The 19,101-nt window shown below is 44.1% G+C and overlaps 1 protein-coding gene across 1 annotated transcript in view; it reads right to left on the bottom strand.

The window, feature by feature from the left end:
• LOC135527385 (1-phosphatidylinositol 4,5-bisphosphate phosphodiesterase eta-2-like) overlaps nucleotides 1-18,712 on the bottom strand; it is a 206,188-nt gene extending 187,476 nt beyond the window's left edge. The window contains exons 1-2 of the mRNA XM_064955900.1: nucleotides 18,534-18,712; nucleotides 5,095-5,751 (exon numbers count right to left, since the gene is read on the bottom strand). Coding sequence (XP_064811972.1) covers nucleotides 5,095-5,221 — 127 coding nt within the window. The 5' untranslated portion in view covers nucleotides 5,222-5,751; nucleotides 18,534-18,712. The remainder of the gene's footprint in view (nucleotides 1-5,094; nucleotides 5,752-18,533) is intronic.
• Between the last annotated feature and the right edge of the window lie 389 nt (nucleotides 18,713-19,101).

Below are 19,101 nucleotides of genomic sequence, written 5' to 3'. Positions count from 1 at the left end.
GGTGGATTGTTCACCAAAGCATCTGCCGTCTGGCTGAGTGACGTCCGTGTCCTTTTCAGAATGCAGAGAAATACAAAACCAACGCGCCTCGCTAACAGTGCTGCGCTGCTTCGGAACAATGTATGGAGCTGAATTCGGTGCATATGCTCACTTCAAATCCTCCCGTGACCTTTGCAATGAGTTCGCTCACTCTACAGTGAGCATTGCAACTCCCAGGGCATACAGCTGTCAGGATGCAGTGGAGACTTATGAATTGACTTTAGGACAAACCTGAGATTTCGATCTAAGCCGTTGTCTGAGCCAATCAAATTGACTGTAAAACTAGATGAAAAAGTAATTGACTGTGTAAACTAGGCTTTAGAGCAAAATATCCCAATAATGTCTATTAACACTAGGAATGTGGGCAAATAAGGAGAGTATTATTTCTACTCCTGCTTGAAAGAATGTCCTTTGGGGATTACGACAAAGCACAACTCTATTTCAGTCATTGTTTCTTACACAACTGCTGTTGACAAATTAATACAGAGAAATGAGTCACTTCTGGAAAGCAATAGTTGAACATACATGAATATAGGGGAAACACTGCTTGTTGTAACAGCGGTGGGGCGATGCTGCTAAATTGTGGCCGTTTTCAGTGTGTTTTCAACTTCAAATCAAATCACATTTTATTTGTCACATACACATGGTTAGCAGATGTTAATGCGAGTGTAGCGAAATGCTTGTGCTTCTAGTTCCGACAATGCAGTAATAACCCACAAGTAATCTAACTAACAATTCCAAAACTACTGTCTTATACACACAAGTGTAAGGGGATAAATATATGTACAAGGGCATAAATATGTACATAAAGATTTATGAATGAGTGATGGTACAGAGCAGCATAGGCAAGATACAGTAGATGGTATCGAGTACAGTATATACATATGAGATGAGTATGTAAACAAAGTGGCATAGTTAAAGTGGCTAGTGATACATGTATTACATAAAGATGTGGTAGATGATATAGAGTACAGTATATACGTATACATATGAGATGAATAATGTAGGGTATGTAAACATTATATTAGGTAGCATTGTTTAAAGTGGCTAGTGATATATTTTACATAATTTCCCATCAATTCCCATTATTAAAGTGGCTGGAGTTGAGTCAGTGTGTTGGCAGTAGCCACTCAATGTTAGTGGTGGCTGTTTAACATTCTGATGGCCTTGAGATAGAAGCTGTTTTTCAGTCTCTCGGTCCCAGCTTTGATGCACCTGTACTGACCTCGCCTTCTGGATGATAGCGGGGTGAACAGGCAGTGGCTCGGGTGGTTGTTGTCCTTGATGATCTTTATGGCCTTCCTGTAACATCGGGTGGTGTAGGTGTCCTGGAGGGCAGGTAGTTTGCTCCCGGTAATGCATTGTGCAGACCTCACTACCCTCTGGACAGCCTTACGGTTGTGGGCGGAGCAGTTGCCGTGCCAGGCGGTGATACAGCCCGCCAGGATGCTCTCGATTGTGCATCTGTAGAAGTTTGTGAGTGCTTTTGGTGACAAGCTGAATTTCTTCAGCCTCCTTAGGTTGAAGAGGCGCTGCTGCGCCTTCTTCACGAAGCTGTCTGTGTGGGTGGACCAATTCAGTTTGTCTGTGATGTGTATGCCGAGGAACTTATAACTTACTACACTCTCCACTACTGTTCCATCGATGTGGATAGGGGGGGGTGTTCCCTCTGCTGTTTCCTGAAGTCCACAATAATCTCCTTAGTTTTGTTGACGTTGAGTGTGAGGTTATTTTCCTGACACCACACTCCGAGGGCCCTCACCTCCTCCCTGTAGGCCATCTCGTCGTTGTTGGTAATCAAGCCTACCACTGTTGTGCCGTCCGCAAACTTGATGATTGAGTTGGAGGCGTGCGTGGCCACACAGTCGTGGGTGAACAGGGAGTACAGGAGAGGGCTCAGAACGCACCCTTGTGGGGCCCCAGTGTTGAGGATCAACGGGGTGGAGATGTTGTTGCCTACCCTCACCACCTGGGGGCGGCCCGTCAGGAAGTCCAGTACCCAGTTGCACAGGGCGGCGTCGAGACCCAGGGTCTCGAGCTTGATGACGAGCTTGGAGGGTACTATGGTGTTAAATGCCGAGCTGTAGTCGATGAACAGCATTCTCACATAGGTATTCCTCTTGTCCAGATGGGTTAGGGCAGTGTGCAGTGTGGTTGAGATTGCATCGTCTGTGGAACTATTTGGGCGGTAAGCAAATTGGAGTGGGTCTAGGGTGTCAGGTAGGGTGGAGGTGATATGGTCCTTGACTACTCTCTCAAAGCACTTCATGATGACGGAAGTGAGTGCTACGGGGCGGTAGTCATTTAGCTCAGTTACCTTAGCTTTCTTGGGAACAGGAACAATGGTGGTCCTCTTGAAGCATGTGGGAACAGCAGACTGGGATAGGGATTGATTGAATATGTCCGTAAACACACCAGCCAGCTGGTCTGCGCATGCTCTGAGGGCGCGGCTGGGGATGCCGTCTGGGCCTGCAGCCTTGCGAGGGTTAACACGTTTAAATGTTTTACTCACCTCGGCTGCAGTGAAGGAGAGGCCGCATGTTTTCGTTGCAAGCTGTGTCAGTGGCACTGTATTGTCCTCAAAGCGGGCAAAAAAGTTATTTAGTCTGCCTGGGAGCAAGACATCCTGGTCCGTGATGGGGCTGGTTTTCTTTTTGTAATCCGTGATTGACTGTAGACCCTGCCACATACCTCTTGTGTCTGAGCCGTTGAATTGAGATTCTACTTTGTCTCTATACTGACGCTTAGCTTGTTTGATTGCCTTGCGGAGGGAATAGCTGCACTGTTTGTATTCGGTCATGTTTCCGGTCACCTTGCCCTGATTTAAAGCAGTGGTTCGCGCTTTCAGTTTCACGCGAATGCTGCCATAAATCCACGGTTTCTGCTTTGGGAATGTTTTAATCGTTGCTATGGGAACGACATCTTCAACGCACGTTCTAATGAACTCGCACACCGAATCAGCGTATTCGTCAATGTTGTTGTCTGACGCAATACGAAACATATCCCAGTCCACGTGATGGAAGCAGTCTTGGAGTGTGGAATCAGATTGGGCGGACCAGCGTTGGACAGACCTCAGCGTGGGAGCTTCTTGTTTTAGTTTCTGTCTGTAGGCAGGGATCAACAAAATGGAGTTGTGGTCAGCTTTTCCAAAAGGAGGGCGGGGCAAGGCCTTATATGCGTCGCGGAAGTTAGAATAGCAATGATCCAAGGTTTTACCAGCCCTGGTTGCGCAATCGATATGCTGATACAATTTAGAGAGTCTTGTTTTCAGATTAGCCTTGTTAAAATCCCCAGCTACAATGAATGCAGCCTCAGGATGTATGGATTCCAGTTTGCAAAGAGTCAAATAAAGTTTGTTCAGAGCCATCGATGTGTCTGCTTGGGGGGGGGAATATATACGGCTGTGATTATAATCGAAGAGAAATCCCTTGGTAGATAATGCGGTCGACATTTGATTGTGAGGAATTCTAAATCAGGTGAACAGAAGGATTTGAGTTCCTGTATGTTTTTGTGATCACACCACGTCTCGTTAGCCATAAGGCATACGCCCCCGCTTAAACTTAAATGACTAAAAACAGATAATGTATGTGGAACAGATAATGGAGCTAAATATTTTTAATAAGATCCTCTTTGAGAACTAACAACCACCAGAATAAAACTAGACAGTCAGGTAGAATCAAACCTTTAAAAAAAATGTCATGGTATGTTTTTTTGTTTGTTAGAGTCACTCAGATAGCATAAGAACACATATCCTAAGCCATTGCAAAATGTGTAGAATTGCAGAAAACTAGCTTTAAAACCAAAAATGTCTCACCGCCCCTTGGCAAAATTTGGAGAATTGCAGGAAATTAGCATTAAAGTAATTCCCCAGTGAAAATTGCATATCTCATATTCTGTTAACTCATACCCAAATCATGTTGTTGACTTGTCCTATATTTGTGGCCAAAGCATAAATTGGAGAGAAAAAAAACTTTCAAAAACCACACCTCAGACTTTCAAGAACGCTTGTTATTTTCTCAAAGAGTAAGATGGAATGAGCTGGCCAATCAGCAGTCTAAAGGAGGATGAGCTGGCCAATCAGCGGTCTAAAGGAGGATGAGCTGGCCAATCAGCGGTCTAAAGGAGGATGAGCTGGCCAATCAGCAGTCTAAAGGAGGATGAGCTGGCCAATCAGCAGTCTATTCGCATTCATATTTTTATATGACCTGTACAGTATTTGCTCACACCATTCTGTTGTTGGGGTGCGCCAACACCATTCCAACACAGAAAAGCTGCTTTTCCACTTTTTGGAAGGAAAACTATGTTCACTCATTGTCATTATAGGTCATATTTCACAGAAATCTGGAAACACAGAGCAGTTCATTAAAAAAATAAATCTCTACACTAATTTTGCCACAGCTGCTGAAAAAAATAGGAGAAACACTGATCGAGCCTATAATTATCCAGCTGGCAATTTCTGTTAAATTCACCAACTGAACAATAACACATCATTCATTCATGGTGAATCAAATTCCTGAACTATGCCTGAATTGAATTGAGATGGTATTGAATAGACACTGTTACAGCAGCTATTCCACGTTGTATAAACTGTGCCTAGACTACAGGTAAATTACATAACTAAAGAAAGAGTCATTTAACAGTCAGACTACAGGATGCTTGGCACATAGCTTGGGAATGTGTGGGCTCATGTGTGGGCTTTAAGATGTCTTTCGCTCTCTTTCTCTGCCTCGCTCTGTCTCAGGCAGGCATACTGGAACAAAGCAGGTTCAGTAGTATGGGGTCTGACTCTCTGTTATGTCTGTCTGAAATACTCCTTATCCCAGGTGTGGAGATTTGGGGATGATCATCTCCACAACAGCAAAAAAAACACAATCAATTGCATGTGCACAGCACTCACACACAGGCTCTGTCTCTCACTCTTGTTATATAAGTATAAATAAATAAACCAACCAAAATCCAAAGCCATGGACCTCAGAAACTCTCACACGTACAGTAGCCAACCTGTCGTGGGCACTGGGCAGCTTTATGAAGGAAACAGGAAATGGTTTGACTTACCCACGTTGAGGACATTGGCGGACAGGAAGTGGCAGCAAGGGAGGCTGGCCGTGCTCACGTATGAGTCGTTGTCCGTCATCACGGTAACTCTGGACCTCAGGGAGGGGTTGGGAGAGTCCGTCGCCATGGCGACTCACGCTTCAGCTTCCAGGACCAGGATACAGGAAACTTGAGATGTGTGTGTTTTCCTTCAGGAAAGTGTGCTCTCAAATCGGGAGATATGGCTTAGGTTGTTAGTTTCAATAGACTGATCAAGGGTAAAAGGGACAGCTCTGTTTCGTCTAAGCTTGCTTCGAAACATCAACACAACTAGGAGGCCTAAAACTGTGTCAACAATGTTTCCAGAACGTTTCCAAAATTATGCAGAGCGGAGATATGCCACCTCGTTGCCTGGAGCACAGCTCAAAGGAGCACAGTCCCAGTCCAAAGGTCAAGGATCAAACAGAAGGGAGGGTCACCACAGTAGTCAGTCCCGTATTTCACTTTCCATTGAGATGGAGGAGACAGGAGAGCAGTGATGAGCAGTGATGACATCCATCTGATTACAGCACTGTTTCAGCCCTGGATACTAAGTGTCTCTGGGCTGCGTGACAAACCAAACGTGAAGAGGCTTAGGAGCCAGGGGATGAGACAGGAGACACAGAGAACAAGTAGCACCTGTTGACCAGAGACAGACGGGAGATGTTAGTAAGAGCTCTTGAGACGAAACAACCAAACACAAAATAACAGATTGCATGATTAGGCAAGTATCAAATGAGTCACATGAAATGAATACGTAGACCACACCATAGATAGCAAACTGCTATACCTTTGTTGAGCATGGTCCCTGACAAATGAAAAAAACTACATAGATGACATTAATATACTTTGCCATTTCGTTTCCTTGGTGTGGGTGCACATGGAGCAAAAAATGAAATATAAATGGGAATTGGGAAGGGATAAAGCGTTATGATAGCTACATAGAATATCCCACTCATGGAGACTGAATACCAGTTTCCACTGTTTCTGTCTGCTTACAGGCCACTGAGCTCCTTTTGGGGAAAAAACCCCTCAAATGTGCTTTTAAACTCAAATCATATGCCATGCCACAAACCTAATTTAGCATTGTTGCAAACGCTTTCAAGTTTCATTCAGGACACATCATGTGAGCAGATTTGGCCAGACAGAAGACCTAGACAAGGAAGAAAATTCAGTTAGATCTAAGTGCAAGATACTTCTATTTCCAAGATGGTGTTGCATTGCAGACGTTGTTTGTCATTCTCCCGCGTCTTTTTTGTATATATTTCAAATCTCTTTTTCCATTTTTTCCATTAAATATACCTTCCGGCAACCCACCTCACCCAATGTGATACAATTCTGCTATTTTTAGACTTTATAAATGGAACCTCCATCAGAACCTAGCCATCAGAAGCTAACCAGCTAATTAGCAACTAGCTATTTTGTCATTGTTAGCCACTGCTAGTGGCCTTTACCTTTAGCACAGGCACCAGCCTCTTTTAGCCTAGATAATACCTGCCAGCCTGCACAGCGCGTTATCAACCCTGAGCATATTGGACTGTTTTTCTCCACTACAACACCGGATTCCTTCCATAAGCCTATAAGCCCTGGAACATTACTCCTGATCATTGCAGCTAGCTAGCTGCCACCGAGTGGCCCAGCCCCGAAGCAAGCCTTGAGCCAGGCCCATCTCCCGGCCTGCTCAGTGGACCCTATGATCACTCGGCTTCACAGCTGATCACTAAAACGACTAGAATCCACTACACCGCCGGATTCTTGCTGTAAGCTCTGGATGAGTGGCTATAGTGGCTAACGCCATTGTCCCAAAGCTAGCACCAGTTAGCCGCGAGCCAGGCGCATCTCCCGGCTAGCAAACAAAATTACTCCAGCTACAATATCTCTTTTGCCAACCGGCCTGGACCGTTTGTCGACACGGAGCCTATCGCGACTGGTCTGCTGACGTAATTCCATCCGTTTGCCCTCAACCGGCCTTTGCCGGATGTTGGAGCAGGAGCTTCTACTAGCCCCGGCCTGCTAACTTTTTTTTGAACGCCGTGTCTCCTGCTTGCTAGCGTAGTAACGACTACCTAGCGGCTTCCCTGTTTCATCTATTGCTGTTCACTGGACCCTATGATCACCTGGCTACACAGCTGATGCCTGCTGGTCTGTTCATTAATTACGGTACTCCATTTTGTTTATCTGTCAGCCCCAGCCTCAAACTCAGGCCCTGTGTGTAGTTAACTGACCCTCTCTGCCCATTCATCACCATTTTACCTGTTGTTGTTGTCTTAGCTGATTAGCTGTTGTTCTCTTCCCCATCTTAGCTAGCTCTACCAATCAATACTTGTGATTGCTTTATGCCTCGCTTTATTATAAATGTCAATTTGCCTTGTATACTGTTGTTTAGGATAGATATCATTGTTTTAGTTCACTGTGGAGCCCCTAGTTCCACTCAACATGCCTCAGACACATCTTTTGCCCCACCTCCCACAAATGCCCAGCATAACTAGTGCGTCCAGAGATGCAACCTCTTATAGTCACTCAATGTTTACCTCCACTGTACCCGCACCCTACCATATCCGTCTGTACATTATGCCCTGAATCTATCCTACCATGCCCAGAAATCTGCTTCTTTTATTCTCTGTCCCCAGCGCACTAGACGACCAGTTTTGATAGCCTTCAGCCGTACCCACATCCTACTCCTCCTCTGTTCCTTGGGTGATGTGGAGGTTAACCCAGGCCCTGCGTGTCCTCAGGCACTCTCATTTGTTGACTTCTGTAACCGTAAAACCCTTGGTTTCAGGCATGTTAATATCAGAAGCCTCCCCCCTAAGTTGTTTTACTCACTGTTTTACTCACTGCGTTAGCACACCCTGATGTCCTTGCCGTGTCTGAATCCTGGCTTAGGAAGGCGACCAAAAATTCTGAGATTTCCATCCCCAACTACAACATTTTCCGCCAAGATAGAACTGCCAAAGCGGGAGGAGTTGCAATCTACTGCAGAGAGAGAACTTTGCAGGCTGTCATACTTTCCAGGTCTATGCCCAAACAGTTCAAGCTTCTAATTAAAAAAATTAATCTCTCCAGAAATAAGTCTCTTAATGTTGCCACCTGTTATAGACCCCACTCAGCTACCAGCTGTGCCCTGGACACCATATGTGAATTGATTGCCCCCCATCCATCTTCAGAGTTCTTTTTGTTAGGTGACCTAAACTTGGATATGCTTAACACCCTGGCAGTCCTACAATATAAACTAGATGCCCACAATCTCACACAAATTATCAAGGAACCCACCAGGTACAACCCTAAATCCGTAAACATGGGACATTATCCTGACCAACTTGTTCTCCAAATACACCTCTGCTGTTTTCAATCAGTATCTCAGCGATCACTGCCTCATTGCCTGCATCCGCTATGGGTCCACGGTCAAATGACCACCATTCTTCACTGTTAAACGCTCCCTACAACACTTCTACGAGCAGGCCTTTATAATCGACCTGACCCGGGTATCCTGGAAAGATATTGACCACATCCCGTCATTAGAGGATGCCTGGTCGTTCTTTAAAAGTAATTTCCTCACCATCTTAAATAAGCATGCCCCTTTCAAAAAATGTAGAACTAAGAACAGATATAGGCCTTGGTTCACTCCAGAACTGACTGCCCTCGACCAGCACAAAAACATCCTGCGGCAGACTGCCCGAGCATCGAATAGTCCCCGCGATATGCAACTTTTCAGGGAAGTCAGGAACCAATACACAGTCAGTTAGGAAAGCAAAAGCTAGCTTTTTCAAACAGAAATTTGCATCCTGTAGCTTTAACTCCAAAAAGTTTTGGGACACTAAAGTCCATGGAGAATAAGAGCACCTCCTCCCAGCTGCCCTCCCAGCTAGGAAACACAGTCGCCACCGATAAAGCCACGATAGTCAAGAATTTCACTAAGCATCTCTCTACAGCTGGTCATGCTTTCCTCCCTGCTACCCCAACTCTGGCCAACAGCTCCACATCCCCCGCAGCTGCTTGCCCAAGCCTCTCCAGCTTCTCCTTCATCCAAATCCAGATAGCAGATGTTCTGAAAGAGCTGCAAAACCTGAACCCGCACAAATCAGCTGGGCTAGAAAATCTGGACCCTCTCTTTCTAAAATTTAATCTGCCGTCATTGTTGCAACCCCTATTACCAGTTTGTTCAACCTCACATTCGTATCGTCCGAGATTCCTAAAGATTGGAAAGATGCCGCGGTCATCCCCATCTTCAAAGGTGGTGACACTCTAGACCCAAACTGTTACAAACCTATATCCACCCTGCCCTGCCTTTCTAAAGTCTTCGAAAGCCAAGTTAACAAAACAGATCACTGCCCATTATGAATCCCACCGTACCTTCTCTGCTGTGCAATCCGGTTTCCGAGCTGGTCACAGGTGCACCTCAGCCACACTCAAGGTACTAAACGATATCATAACAGCCATCGATAAAAGACAGTACTGTGCAGTCGTCTTCATCGACCTGGCCAAGACTTTCGACTCCGTCAATCACCGTATTCTTATCGGCTTTGGTTTCTCAAATGACTGCCTCGCCTGGTTCACCAACTACTTCTCAAATAGAATTCAGTGTGTAAAATCAGAGGGCCTGTTGTCCGGACATCTGGCAGTCTATGGGGGTACCACAGTGTTCAATTCTAGGGCCAACTCTTCTCTGTATATATCAACGATGTCGCTCTTGCTGTGGGTGATTCCCTGATCCACCTCTACGCAGATGACACCTTTCTGTATACATCTGTCCCTTCTTTGGACACTGTTAACAAACCTCCAAACAAGCTTCAATGCCATACAACACTCCTCCGTGGCCTCCAACTGCTCTTAAAACGCTAGTTAAACTAAATGCATGCTTTTCAACCGATCACTACCCGCATGCCCGACTAGCATCACTACTGTGGACGGTTCTGACTTAGAATATGTGGACAACTACAAATACCTAGGTGTCTAGCTAGACTGTAAACTCACCTTTCAGAATCATAGTAAACATCTCCAATCCAAAATTAAATCTAGAATCGGCTTCCTATTTCGCAACAAAGCCTCCTTCACTCACACTGCCAAACATACCCTTGTAAAACTAACTATCCTACCGATCCTCGACTTCGGCGATGTCATTTACAAAATAGCCTCCAACAATCTACTCAGCAAACTGCATGCAGTCTATCACAGTGTCATCCATTTTGTCACCAAAGCCCATATACCACCCACCACTGCGACCTGTATGCTCTCGTCGGCTGGCCCTCGCGACATATTCGTCGCCAGACCCACTGGCTCCAGGTCATCTATACAGTGAAGGAAAAAAGTATTTGATCCCGTGCTGAGAAATTATCAGTTTATCATTTTAATGGTAGGTTTATTTGAGCAGTGAGAGACAGAATAACAAAAAAAATCCATAAAAACGCATGTCAAAAATGTTATAAATTGATTTGCATTTTAATGAGGGAAATAAGTATTTGACTGACCCCCTCTCAATAAGAAAGATTTCTGGCTCCCATGTGTCTTTTATACAGGTAATGAGCTGAGATTAGGAGCACACTCTTAAAAGGGAATGCTCCTAATCTCAGCTTGTTACCTGTATAAAAGACACCTGTCCACAGAAGCATTCAATCAGATTCCAAACTCTCCACCATGGCCAAGACCAAAGAGCTCTCCAAGGATGTCAGGGACAAGATTGTAGACCTACACAAGGCTGGAATGGGCTACAAGACCATTGCCAAGCAGCTTGGTGAGAAGGTGACAACAGTTGGTGCGATTATTCGCAAATGGAAGAACACAAAAGAACTGTCAATCTCCCTCGGCCTGGGGCTCCATGCAAGATCTCACCTCGTGGAGTTGCAATGATCATGAGACCGGTGAGGAATCAGCCCAGAACTACACGGGAGGATATTGTCAATGATCTCACGGCAGCTGGGACCATAGTCACCAAGAAAACAATTGGTAACACACTATGCCGTGAAAGACTGAAATCCTAGCCCATCTGAAGTTTGCCTATGAACATCTGAATGATTCAGAGGACAACTGGGTGAAAGTGTTGCGGTCAGATGAGACCAAAATGTAGCTATTTGGCATCAACTCAACTCGTCGTGTTTGGAGGAGGAGGAATGCTGCCTATGACCCCAAGAACACCATCCCCACCATCAAACATGGAGGTGGAAACATTATGCTTTGGGGGTGTTCTTCTGCTAAGGGGACAGGACAACTTCACCGCATCAAAGGGACGATGGACGGGGCCATGTTCCATCTTATCTTGGGTGAGAACCTCCTTCCCTCAGCCAGGTCATTGAAAATGGGTCGTGGATGGGTATTCCAGCATGACAATGACCCAAAACACACGGCCAAGGCAACAAAGAAGTGGCTCAAGAAGAAGCATATTAAGGTCCTGGAGTGGCCTAGCCAGTCTCCAGACCTTAATCCCATAGAAAATCTGTGGAGGGAGCTGAAGGTTCAAGTTGCCAAACGTCAGCCTCGAAACCTTAATGACTTGGAGAACATCTGCAAAGAGGAGTGGGACAAAATCCCTCCTGAGATGTGTGCAAACCTGGTGGCCAACTACAAGAACCGTCTGACCTCTGATTGCCAACAAGGGTTTTGCCACCAAGTACTAAGTCATGTTTTGCAGAGGGGTCAAATACTTATTTCCCTCATTAAAATGTGAATCAATTTATGAATTTGTGAATCAACATTTGACATGCGTTTTTCTGGATTTTTTTGTTATTCTGTCTCTCACTGTTCAAATAAACCTACCATTAAAATTATAGACTGATAATTTCTTTGTCCGTGGGAAAACACAATCAGCAGGGGATCAAATACGTTTTTTCCCTCACTGTAAGTCTTTTCTAGGTAAAGCTCCACCTTATCTCAGCTCACTGGTCACCATAACAACACCCACCCGTAGCACACACTCCAGCAGGTATATCTCACTGGTCATCCCCAAAGCCAAAACCTGCTTTGGCCGCCTTTCCTTCCAGTTCTCTGCTGCCAATGACTGGAACGAATTGCAAAAATTGCTGAAGTTGGAGACTTATCTCCCTCACTAACTTTAAGCATCAGCTATCTGAGCAGCTTACCGATCGCTGCAGTTTTACACAGCCCATCTGTAAATAGCCCATCCAACTACCTACCTCCTCCCCATATTGTTTTTATTTACTTTTCTGCTCTTTTGCACACCAATATTTCTACTTGCACATCATCATCATCTGCACATCTATCACTCCAGTGTTAATTTGCTCAATTGTAATTACTTCGCTACTATGGCCTATTTATTGCCTTACCTCACGCTATTTGCACACACTATATAGACATTTTATATTGTGTTATTGACTGTACGTTTGTTTACGTAAAAATCTGTTGTATATGAGAAATTGTTCTCAACTGGCCTACCTAGTTAAATAAAGGTGAAATACTTTTTAAAAAACAACATCATATGCATCCACATTTGTATCAAAATAGCCTATCAATGAGAGATATATAATAAAAATGCCATTTAACAGACGCTTTTATCCAAAGAGACTTAGTCATGCATACATTTTAAGTATGGGTGGTCCCGGGAACCAAAACCCCTATCCTGGTGTGGCAAGCACCATACTCTACCAATAGAGCTACAGAGGACCACAATTAGAGAGAGAGAGAGATAGAGAAAGCGAGTGAGAGACTTGTAAATTCACAAGTTATTCAGAACAGGCTGGAGGGAATAAATCTCAGTTCCAGGTTAAAAATACCTTTCATCTTCAATAGAGCACATACACTGTGTTGGTGAGAACGCCAATCTCTATCTATTCATCGTCAAGAGAGGAGATCAGTGGCTGTGTATCTTCAAGCGGGCACCAGACGAGACACCTAGACTTACTGTCTGCTAAGGCCGAGAGCAGGGGAGGGCATGTTTTGTACAACACCTATATATGAACACATAACACTAAATGTACCACATACTTAGTAGTGTCACAACACCAATGCAAACATGCACACACACACATACACACACAGTCCCCAAAGATCCTTATTAGGGAGTGGTAATAAACCAATTCACACATTACAAGGACAAGCCTTAAAAAAAAAGACAGCGAGCGAGCGAGCGCAAGAGAGAAAATATGACATGAATCATCATTGGCTCTTAGCAGTTTGGCTCTTGGTAATTACACTCATACAGGTGGTGATGTCTCAGGAGCCAAGTGCTTTAGCTCTGATTTTGTCATGACTGTTACAGCCATGTGTCTCTAACCTGGTTTGGGTTTGAATGACATTTTAGGTAGATTGGAGAGGAAAAATGCTGCTGGCTGTATTATATCAACATCTCAGATTGCAGGCCTCAAATCTTAATTATCTGATACTAGCTGAAGTAACTTAATGCACAAATACACAGTAGCCCACTCCAATTACCCATTTCCAACCAACGCAACTTATCCACTCTGCTTCCTACATAAACAAATGATGTTTATCTACCTTTATGTTGCTAGTATCCGCGCCACATTCCTCAAACTAATCCAACCATGGAGACGATGGCTTCAATGGCTTACAGTAAATACTGTTACTCCTTCACCAGAAAGTCCTTCTTAAGCTGCCAGTACTGTGCTGTCTGTGAGGACAGGCTGCTGTGTTGTAATGCTACTGCTCCCAGGTATAGAGAACAATGTGTAGTGAGAGGGTGAGGGTTAGACTCAGGGGTTGGCTGTTGGCTGGCTGGTGGGCTGAGACGTGTTCAGAACTGTTAGGAGGGCGGTCAGACTGAACAGAGGTTGTCTTGAGTACAGGCCCGGGCACGCCTGCCTCACACATAGACAGAAATGCTTGATTGTGTGTGTTTTTGTGTGTGTGTTGGGAAGGGGGAAATGCACCTAACCCCACCCACGAACGGGCTCTTGCCAAGAGTATGACAAATCCTTCTATGGGAGAGGAGCTTCTGTCTCCCTTTCTTTCAGCCCAACCCAGGATGTTTACTCTCTATTAGTGCAGGGACGGTGAACACATTCTCACTCCCTCTTCACTCGCAATGACACACTACTCCCTATAGCGCACTCAGTGTTTCCCCTATATGCAAATCGTGACTATCACTTTTTAGTTTTATTCAATTATTTTAGTTTTGATTTTTAATCTTGAAAATAATGTTTTAGGATGTTAAACATTTCCAGTGTATACTTAAATGACCAGATATAATGTATACAAATGGAGTAATATGTTTTTAAATACGATCATCTTTGAGAACTGACAATCACCAAAATATAAAGTAGACAGAGAATCTAAAATTCCCAAAATGGCATGGGGCCCCCATTGATTTTGTAATAATTTGAGTCACTCAAAAACCATGGCAAAATTTGTTTTAAAACCGCAAATTAATGATCTGCGAGGCGGGTGGGTTTAGGGCATGGGTGTCAAACTCATTCCATGGAGGGCCTAGTGTCTGCAGGTTTTTGTTTTTTCCTTTCAATTAAGACCGAGACAGTCAGGTGAGGGGAGTTCTTTGCCAATTAGTGACCTTAATTCATCCAATCATGTCGAAGGAGCGAAAACCAGCAGACACTCGGCCCTCCGTGGAATGAGTTTGACACGTGGTTTAGGGTCATTAAATATTGTGTGGATGAAGGCCGGAATGGCGGCGGGCAAATTGAATAAAGAGAAAACAATACCTTAAATCCATAAATGTGTCATTCTTGTGCAATTTATACAGTATCTGTAGGCTACATTGAGGTTTTTCTTTCATTATTTTTGCATATCCGGCATTAGTGTGTAATCATAATCAAGATGGGGACTTCAAAGTTCTATGGTACGTCAATGGAACTGTAGCCTACTGTTCAGATGGGTTAAATGGAAACTGAAATCTGGACACCTCTCACATAGCCTTAATATGAACTCCCCGACAGGACTGGAGAAAAATGATTTATTTCAGCATCTTGAGAGAATGTGAATGCCAGTTAAGATAGCACCTCTACAGATGGTAGTCTATATTTAACTGAAAGCTTATCAGTTTGGTCATTTTCACAGCATTTTATTTCTTTACAAACAGACTTCTTTTTTGTTATTGCATTTTCTCCCCGGTCCCTAAAAATCAGAGATGTCAGAGAACACTGGAAACACTACTAATGTCAACAAGATTACATCATTCATTCTATCAATTTATGACATTCTGGTGAGCAATGGTTTATTTAGCCTTCTAGGGCAACAAATGACAGAAGAGAAGCTGCATGCATCTGACTATAGACAAGTTGACTTACAAATAGCCTACCAAAATGTCAGAAATTATTTACCGAAACATATCAGGCAAAATAAATCCTTCCCCCAGTTCCAAAAACAGTCTCTGCAGTCTCTGACTGTAGCCGACAGCGCATTTTCTATATTAGTGGGTTAGGGTCAGGTGCGGGCCTTCGATTTTTACTTTATCATATACTGTATAGTCGGGCGGTTGCAGATGGATTATTAGCAATTGCGGGCGGGTGCAGGTGAACAGACTGCTGACCCACCCACCACTACAGCAATTTTTCTCTCAGCCCAATGACAAAATGTGTAGATTTGCAATGAAACTAGTTTTAAAACTGTAAAACGATCTCTCAGCCTGTCACACCCTGATCTGTTTCACCTGTCGTTATAGTCTCCACCCCCTCCCAGTGTTGCTTGTTTTCCCCAGTGTATTTATCCCTGTGTTTCCTGTCTCTCTGGGCCAGTGTATTTATCCCTGTGTTTCCTGTCTCTCTGTGCCCGTTCATCTTGTATGTCCAAGCCTATCAACATTTTTCCAATTTTTCCTGCTTTGCCTTTTCTCTTTTTCTAGTCCTCCTGGTTTTGACCCTTGCCTGTTCTGAACTCTGTACCTGCCTGCCTGACCATTCTGTCTGCCCTGACCTCAAGCCTGCCTGCCACTCTGTACCTCCTGGACTCTGATCTGGTTATGACCTTTTGCCTGTCCACGACCATTCTCTTACCTATTCCCTTTGGATTTATTAAACAACTCCAACCATCTGCCTCCTGTGTCTGCATTTGGGTCTCACCTGATGTCATGATACAGCCACATGACAAAATGTGTAGAATTACAGACATTTGCTTTAAAACTAAAATGTTATTTCAGCCACCATGGCAAAATGTATACAATTGCAGGAAATTAGCATTGAAAGTGCATTTGTTTCACCCAGTCCCATGTCAAAAAATGTGTAGAATTGCAGGAAACTAGCTTTTAAACTCTAAAAGGTTTTCTCCACCCCATGGCAAAATGTGTAGAATTGCTCCAAGAGCAGAGTTATGACACACACACAGATAAAAGACGGCTATACCTGTAAGACAGCTTCCCCTCTTTTAACGCCGTCTCTCAATGTCACAACAAGACACAACACAGACCACAAAATGAAGTACAGTTCTCGTGTAGTAGATGAGTTGTAACCGAAACCGATTGTGCCATAAACCACCGAAGAGACAGATTGAGCTTTGACACTTCCATCAATATGGCTGAGTCCCAAATGACACCCTATTCCTTAATGTAAGTGCATTTGGGAGTCTGTCTCCTTGGTTGTTTACAGCACATTCGGTGTCGGTTACAACTCGCCTACTACACGAGTACTGTACTTTTGTGGTCGCTGTTGTGTCTTCTTGTGACAATGATTGACAGAGAGCTAATCGGGGGGAAGCTTTTTGTTTTTTACAGTTATAGTGGTATTCTATCTGTGTGTTTTATCCACGCTGGTGGTCAAAGGATGCGGACACAATGGCTCTTTCACTTTTAGTAACTACTACAACGTTACTTTTACAGAACACACACAATGGGTCTGGTACAAAACAGGCTTCCACCGTACACCACAGACTGATGCTGAGGGAAAAATCATTGAGTTTCTTCAGAGCCCAAGTTCAAAACACACAGGCACATATGGTATATTCAGACACGGCTTTCGGCTTCTGCGTCTCCAAATTGTGTAAATGATCTCACATGATCTGATATCATTGTTAGATATTGCTATACATTAACATTATTATTCACATCACTACAGTGTGGCAGGTTGCCTCGCAGTTAAGAGCGTTTGGCCAGTAACCGAAAGGTCATTGATATGAATCCCAGAGCAGACTAGGTGAAAAAAATATGTCAATGTGCCCTTGACTAAAGGCACTAAACACTAATTGCTCCTGGGTGTCGCTCTGGATAAGAGCGTCTGCTAAATGACTAAAATGTACATTCAGAATAAATAACAAAATGTTACAGTTGGCGTTATACATTAAACCAGTAACTCAATAACTGTTTGGCATTGTGTTGTGACCTCTCCAAACGCCTTTCAAATGTTCCTAATGCAGGCTTAATCCACAAAATTAACTAAATGTTTCTTGACACAGACCAGTCTTTAATTAATTGTGAAGAGGCGGCACTGGTTACCACCCAACAGTTGGTCCTCCTTACCTACCCGTTACATAGGAATCACTGTCTTTAAACTGAAAGGGGCAAATCCTAACTTAAGGTCTCTCACTGACATCAATGCATGACTAAGTGAAAATGTGAAAATGAAGTGGAAGGTATAATTCGCCACATAATGATGACATATGTACAGAACCCACTGTCTCCTCATCAGGCTTGCGGCAAGAAGTCATGTGTTTCCTGGGACACGGAACATCTACCTTGGCAGATGACAGCGGTGGAAACGGTATTTCCTCACTAAATACACTGGTTTACAGCTGATTTATAGCCTCTTAGCACATCAACCTTTAGCCTGCGGCGCCGCAAGGCTAGCTCTGCCACTCGAGCATTGAAGACCAACACAAGAGACTCAGTGACACTTGTTACTGTATTTTATTTATTTAACCCTTTATTTTACTAGGTAAGTTGACAGAGAACCTATTTTCATATAAAGCAAGGGCCTGGTGAATTAAAGTTGCGAGATAAATTACAGGTTTGGTTGTATAAACAACAACAGAGGAAAGAGTGTGTTCACAGGAGAAATCAGACCCCTGAAGTAACATGGAATCTCCTGTTCAGTTGGGCCTCCTCCCCTTTGCAGCGGGTCACATGTTTGCTTTTCCTCACTCTCCCAGCTATAAGGTGTTGAGTTTCAGCACCAGCCAGAAAATCCCCCCTAAAAACCTCAAAGGGGTGAAAACCTACACCGCATTGACTAAACGCAGCAAAAACTCCACAAAGGATATCTAACCTGCTCTTCCAATCAAATAGCACTGTTGTTAAAGACTGTTGGGGTTATGATACAGTACAGTCCCAATAGCTGACTTAAACTGGGCTTGTTTGAATGGCGTCTGGCTGTACAAACCGCAAGGGAGAGACTAAGCACACAACACACCCACACCTGAATTGCACAGGAAAGATTATTTTACCAATAGAAGTTCATCCCTGCTAGATAGTAAAAGTAGACTTGCCCTCGCCACACCTTTGTGGTGAGCAACAGCACTGATTTATCTATAAGTAAGACAGGCAAGAAACAAGAACGGTGATATGACATTACCTTTCAGAGAGGAAATAAGAGGCAGAGGACACAGCCAAGTCTAGCCTTGATGTTGGTGTGTTTTAGTGTGTGGCGTCCTGTGAAATTCCCCCACTTGGACAGCTTTACAACTATTATCCCGACACACCTCCGTAAAATCCCTCACACACACACACAACTGAGAAGCAGCACACACTACTCACTGCAACAGCCGGAAGTGAGTTATGTCATTTCAATGAGCTTTGTCTATAGTGGGTATTCATGCTGGTGTGCGTCAACGCAGACAGGACATGTGAGGGCAAAGCCCGAGGTTTGGTAGGGGAGGGCCAGTACCTGTGCCTAGGAAAGGGTGGGGTGGGGTCAGCCGTGGGTGGTGAGCATGCACCAATACAAATCTCTGCCCCCTGTGGCAAGCAAAGAAAGAAACGTACCGCGCTACTACTCTTTGACAAGGGGAGATTGATTCAAATTCATTTGAATCTTTTTCTGCTCGTACCATCATGAGCTGTCACCAAGATTAGATCAAGATGGAAATTGAAACAATTTAACAATAGGCTACGGGTAAGACAACTTTCCTTGTTGAGTGAAT

The sequence above is a fragment of the Oncorhynchus masou genome, chromosome 33 (genome assembly GCF_036934945.1).
Source record: "Oncorhynchus masou masou isolate Uvic2021 chromosome 33, UVic_Omas_1.1, whole genome shotgun sequence".
Classification (NCBI taxonomy): Eukaryota; Metazoa; Chordata; class Actinopteri; order Salmoniformes; family Salmonidae; genus Oncorhynchus; species Oncorhynchus masou.
This window is presented reverse-complemented; position numbering and strand designations above follow the sequence as displayed.